Source organism: Sinocyclocheilus rhinocerous, unplaced genomic scaffold (assembly GCF_001515625.1).
Source record: "Sinocyclocheilus rhinocerous isolate Xijiao unplaced genomic scaffold, SAMN03320098_v1.1 scaffold1435, whole genome shotgun sequence".
NCBI lineage: Eukaryota > Metazoa > Chordata > Actinopteri > Cypriniformes > Cyprinidae > Sinocyclocheilus > Sinocyclocheilus rhinocerous.
Window position 1 is genome coordinate 908,018 of NW_015644861.1, and position 6,004 is coordinate 914,021.

Below are 6,004 nucleotides of genomic sequence, written 5' to 3' on the forward strand. Positions count from 1 at the left end.
AGCGTTTGGATTGAAACAATTACCAGCGTGTTTTATATGTGTCGGCTATACAAAAGTACACAGTGTATGTTTTTGCTAAATCGCTTGCAAATATAAGATTGTTGTTTGGTCATACATACCCCCTAATATTAGAATAGGTACCCCTTAGTATCAAAATACTTACAGTAGAAATAATTTGTAATTTTACAGATTATTACTCCTTTATTCCCCAAACTTCGCATATTGTTCCCTTATACCTACACGGAGGTACTGAATAGGTACACTGTAATTACAAAAAAGTTACGCTGTAAATTCTGTTTACTTACGCAGTACATTGCAGGTTGTAATCTAAAGCGTTACCAAATATTCATATTAATCAAAGATTTATTCACTATTAATGCACCTTATTTCGAAATGTACAGAAATACGTGCTTTCATGTCCTTTAGTTATGATTATTTCATTTATTCACTATACTATTTATCACTAATGTCTCATTTCAGTTTAGTTTGGCTCTAGTTTTGTATTTATTCCAGTTTATATGAAAAGGTTCATGTAGCATTGATTAAAATTCATATGCAGAGTAAATCCTTTTCACTGAACGTGTTAAAAATAAGTTTGAAAAGTTGTGGGAAGCATGGTGGTGGTGACGTTGAAGGCGAGCGACCGTGGAGGTGTAGTTCGTTTATAGCCTAAGTTTAGCTTTTAAGTTCTGGCGCTTTTATTTAGGCTTCAAAATTCATCAAAGTTATATTATTTTATTATAATAAAATTTTATTCATTATATTTATTATCTTGATGGACAAAACGTGTAAGTTTCATGAACTATGATTGAACACAGAGCTTATTTTTTGCGATAATCCAAAAGCCTATGGAAAAATCCCACTGGCCTTTTGTCGAGGGAACCAATGTGATGCTAACAGCCGATCCGCATACAAAGTGACGTCATAGTTCCCCCACTCTATTACCATCTGAGACAATCAATGTATCATTTTGTACATTATACATTATAATAAACTGAACTGAACATCCTTTTTTCTGACATTTTTCTTTCTTTTGTTTTATAGGGTATGAGAGTGTTGGTTCAAGAAAGAAAGAAATTGGGCATTCCTTTGCAAAACTTCACCAATGAGATGCATGAAATGTTATTCAGGTCTTACGACTGGCGTGTAACGTTGGAGCCCTGTACATTTCAACCTTATGTTGAAGCTATTGATTCTCTCTGGAAGGATTCTGGGATTCAAGAAGCTCATCGCAGGAGGAGCGACTTTAATTTGGTATGTGTTTTACTGTGCATATCTATACACAACCATCTTTAACATTCTGCTGCTCTTTTCCATACAACCAATATACACTGACAATGTACAATATATACACTGCATAAACTGAACAAAAATCGATGAGATTTGGGATCTCATTTCATATGAACTATTAAAATGCTGCTTTTGGAGCTTGACAGTGCCTGGTCAATACTGTTTAAGTCAATATTCTACCTATTGTCAATTTTTGTGTGCTCAATAAAATAAAGAAAACATACAGGTTTAGAACAACATAAGGGTGAGTAAATGATAAGAGTATTTTGTAGTATTCAGTTGTCACTTCACTATTAGGACTCGGCATACTGTTTCAATGAGTGCATGAGGGAGCGCTATGAAAATAAGCACTCATCTTTTCTGTTTTTAAGCAGTATGAATCAGTAAAGTACTTCTTTAACAACATCCATCGTATTGGCCAACTGGTGAGCAGTTGAGTGAATCGTAAGTATTTGCTGAAGTGATGTGAAATGCTAGCACATATTTGCTTAAGTGACATCTATTATTATGGTCACATATGGACCCTTTTCACAGCTCTGAGTTTGGACTGTGGAAGTAAACAACAGCAGGGTGAACTTCTTTAGTGTTTAATGGGAGCCCATAGCAAATATTATTTTTGGTTCCTATCCAATGTAACGGATTGTAGTTGATCTGTGATCCGTACAGACCCACCCCCACGGTTCAATCATCATTGTACAGTTCAACCACGTGTATTAGGCGTGTATTACTGTAGGTCTTAAAGTGACAACAGCTTAATAGAGCTGCCTCTTTCTTAATGTTAATCAAACAACAAAAGACAAAGAGAAAAATACTTATTGCTTTTGAAAAAATAACATTTGTAGCTTTGAAAAAGATTATTCTATATTTAATTTATACAGTGACTTACTGCATACAGACCTGAAAAACCTAAAGCACTGTTTACTTAATTTATATATTTTTGTTCTGTTGTATTTATCTATGCTTTTTTAATGAGATAGATGTATAAATATAGATGAATAATAGAGTTCTTTAAAGGAACACTCCACTATTTTTGAAAATAGGCTCATTTTTTCAGCCATCTTTCAGAAGATGTGTAATAGCGCCCCCTATGTATAACAGTGGAAACACAGAAAGCCAGAAAATTCTGTCTATGGTGGGGAAAGAGTTAAAAAGGGGTTCGGCTGACAAAAAAGCTTGGGAAGTTTTTATAGAAACATTTCCAGCAGATGGAGAAAAAAAAAAAACTGAAAATACAGGTTGGATTAAATTTCCATTAAAAAAGTCAAACTGTTGCACAGTATATTCTCAATAGCAATCCACTATATTCTCCTCACTCTGCTGGGCTGCTGAAAGAATGTCCTCCATTAGCGATTGGGGCGAATTCACAACATGATCACTACTCAACATCAACATCCTCTGCATGTCATTTAAATCTAGAATCTGCAGTATCGTGGGCAGGCTAATGTCTTTGATGCAGTGCAGCTCACTGTCCGTTCTCTCATCAGATCCTGTAGCTCCATCCGTGGCACACACAGATGCTTTGGCCTGTTGTTTCTTGAGGTATCTTCTCTGCACCTCATCCCCCCATCTGTTCCCACATACATTCAAGACAAGAGCGCTGTGATCCAAATCTGCGGTCTCAGCTGTAAGTGTTCTGAGTCTGACTAAGAGTGCACAGGCTTTCTCACACACTGGTCTGTCGCAGTCAAACAAGCTGTTAAACAGCAAGTCAAACAGCCCAAAATCTTTCAGTCTGCTCAAGGCTTGCGTCAAACATGTCTTTTCAGAGAAATCAACATTCTGCATGTATGGACAGCAGGTCAGTGTCTTCTCCATCAACACTTCTGCTAGCTCCAGCGTATGCATTTTCACTTCCCAGTCAAAATCGTTGCCTCCCAGTGAAAGGACAGAGCTCAGGGACGAGTCCAAGGCTGTTAGGGGGTGTGATCCTTTCAGCCATGATGTGAAAGCTTTGACCACTGCTCTACGAGGGAAGACCTCTGTGTCCTGAGAGAGAACGATCATCATCTGTGTCAAAGCCTTCTCCTAAAGTCCAATAATACATAAAAACATGTGATTAGACTGAGAAACAAAATGTCTCATTTAAATGATCAATGGGCTACAATTATGCCACTGGACAAGGTCTGGAAGGCTGGTAGTTCATTAGCGACTCAAATCTTTTTGTTTTTTTTGGTTCAAATAAATGCATTTCAGCTGGTGGTTAGCAACAGTCAGGGTTGAGATAGTGAATAACATACCGTTTATGAATTGTTCATGTAGTTTAATTTTCCAGAACCCAATATTTATTTCTGCAGTTATATTTCTTTTGTCTTCTAACAAAAATCTTTTAAATTTAGTCATTATTGATGTCATTGAAATTGCACCTTATTTTAGTTAACAAAATAACATTGTACTTGACGAGTTTTTAAATGTATAAAATTAAACCAAACACTCTATGTTCACTCTATGTCTCAAATTGAGTCAATATTGATTTAATTTTAGTTATTTTTACAAAAAAAAAAATCTTAAATTGCACTCAACTTTTAATTACGCAAGCGCAAAATTAAACCCACATATTCATACGTTTTATATATTTCATTAAATATGTATCAACATTTAACAAAATGTGTACATTTTGTGCAGATGTAAGTTCTAATATGTTTATGTTGTGTACATATCTGATTAATCTAATTTGTATAGGATGTGTTTTGGTTATTTTAAACAATCATATTCTTTCTAGATTTCACTTCTCCCAAAACATTTATAGTGCACTGTTAATATACTGCAGTGTTATTTTCCATATATTTTTTTATCAAAAGTATTTTGTTTGTGAAATGAAAAAAAAAAAGTTAAAATTCAATTTTAATCAATTTTGTTGATGACATTAACACTGCACTTACTTTTGAGCAACAAATATGAATGTGTCATTTAATGTAAACGGCAGAAGATTTAATTTATGGTGCATAGTGTCAAAAATGCAGTCTACAATAAAGAGACCTATATGTCGCTTGTCATTTTGTTCTCTTGTGCTCTTTTATGACATTATTGAACAGAACAAATTGCTTTAAAAATCTGGGATTGAGGTGTCTACATTGAGCAGAAATGGGCAATCACTTGTAGGGTTTTTCAACTCAAAAAGCAAAGATCATGCATGATTCTACGCACACGCTACACACTTTAGAAAAATGCAGGACCATTCTAAAGATCATATTTGAAAAGCTGGAATTGTGTGCAATGTGTCTCACCAGAAGGTTGCTATTTCTCTCAAGTGTCGCCTGATGGAAAGAAGCAGTAACTGCCTCCCCAACCGCAGCCACAGCACTAGCTCTGACATAGCCTTCTGTGTCTGCCAATGAAGACAGGAGAACGGAGACCATACCACTGGTGTGGAGAGCTTCAGTGAAACCACTGTTACCTGGGAGAAAGAGACAAGAAGTACAATAATAGGGATGAAAATGATCACTAAAATAGTCTGCACAGCAATAAATGAAATGATAAAAGTGTAGAGATAAATATGCTTGTGGTACCGTTGAGAGCAGCGGTCAGCTGGGTGATGAACTCTAGTGTGGAGTCTCTCACTTCCCATCGCAAATCCCACATCCGTTTCTCCAATACAGGAAAGAGGTCTGCAAAACACACATGCTAGCTTCATGACCATCTACTGCCAAAATATTCACAATAGCTCACAATGTCAGCATTTTGACATCAATCCATTTCATTTCAAAACAATAGCATCATTTTTGAACCTTTAAAGGGATTGTTCACCCAAAAATGAAAATTCTGTCATCATTTATTCACACATCTTACTTAGACTTGATCTGTGCATCTCTAATTCTCAATAACTTACAATGTATGTGTGACGAGAGGGGCGGGGCCGAGAGCCGTGGGAACGGAGCGAGGCCGGTGGAGTAAATGCTAATGCGCGACACCTGCGCCACTCACCGGTCTCGAGTCCCACGGAGGAGCTCCGGAAGGATAAAAGGAGGTGCTATGACAGTGAAAGACAAGAGAGGACCAGGCCTGGACTTTATTTTGTGTTTTGGTTCTGTTTGTGCGCGACAGTCATCCGCAAGGGGCTGTCGCGCTATTTTGTTTACTTTATTATTAAAGTTTTGTTTAAATGTTCGCCAGTTGCCGCCGCCTCCTTCCCGTGACTACGAACTGTGTTACATTGGTGCCGAAACCCAGGAGGAAGGACGGACACGCTGTCAGAGAGCCCTCGCTGCTGAGGGGGGTCACGGTGCTGAGGAGATCGGGCAGCAGGAACAAGCGGAGAGACCACCGGTGGCTGCCCGAGACGGTGGTGCTGGAACGATGGAAGACGAGGTGGGACGGAGAGCTCGCTGCCGCGCTCCTGGGTCGAGGAGGGGTGGCTGCCGTCCGAGAGGGAGCGGAGGAGTTGGTGCCGTTCACCAGGAGGCCGGAGCCTGCTGCCATCCGCCATGATTGGGGAGGAGCAGGGAACGGGGGACTCGCTGCCGGCTGCCCTCAAGTCCTTACCCCCAGGTATGCCGCGGCCGCCGTGATCGGCTCCCCCCGAGGGGGGAGGGGGGGGGAGTAGAGCGCAGTCTCGTGGGTACTCCCCGGCCTACGAGGGGGCGATGGGGGTATGTGACGAGAGGGGCGGGGCCGAGAGCCGTGGGAACAGAGCGAGGCCGGTGGAGTAATTGATAATGAGCGACACCTGCACCACTCACCGGTCTCGAGTCTCACGGAGGAGCTCCGGAAGGATAAA

General features: G+C 39.6%; 1 protein-coding gene across 1 annotated transcript in view; it reads right to left on the reverse strand.

Moving 5' to 3' along the window:
• Positions 1-2,525: 2,525 nt before the first annotated feature.
• LOC107758883 (BRCA1-associated ATM activator 1-like) overlaps positions 2,526-6,004 on the reverse strand; it is a 12,493-nt gene continuing 9,014 nt past the window's right edge. Inside the window, 3 exon segments of the mRNA XM_016576712.1 lie at positions 2,526-3,315; positions 4,515-4,684; positions 4,797-4,895. Of these exon segments, the coding sequence (XP_016432198.1) occupies positions 2,575-3,315; positions 4,515-4,684; positions 4,797-4,895 (1,010 nt within the window). The 3' untranslated portion in view covers positions 2,526-2,574.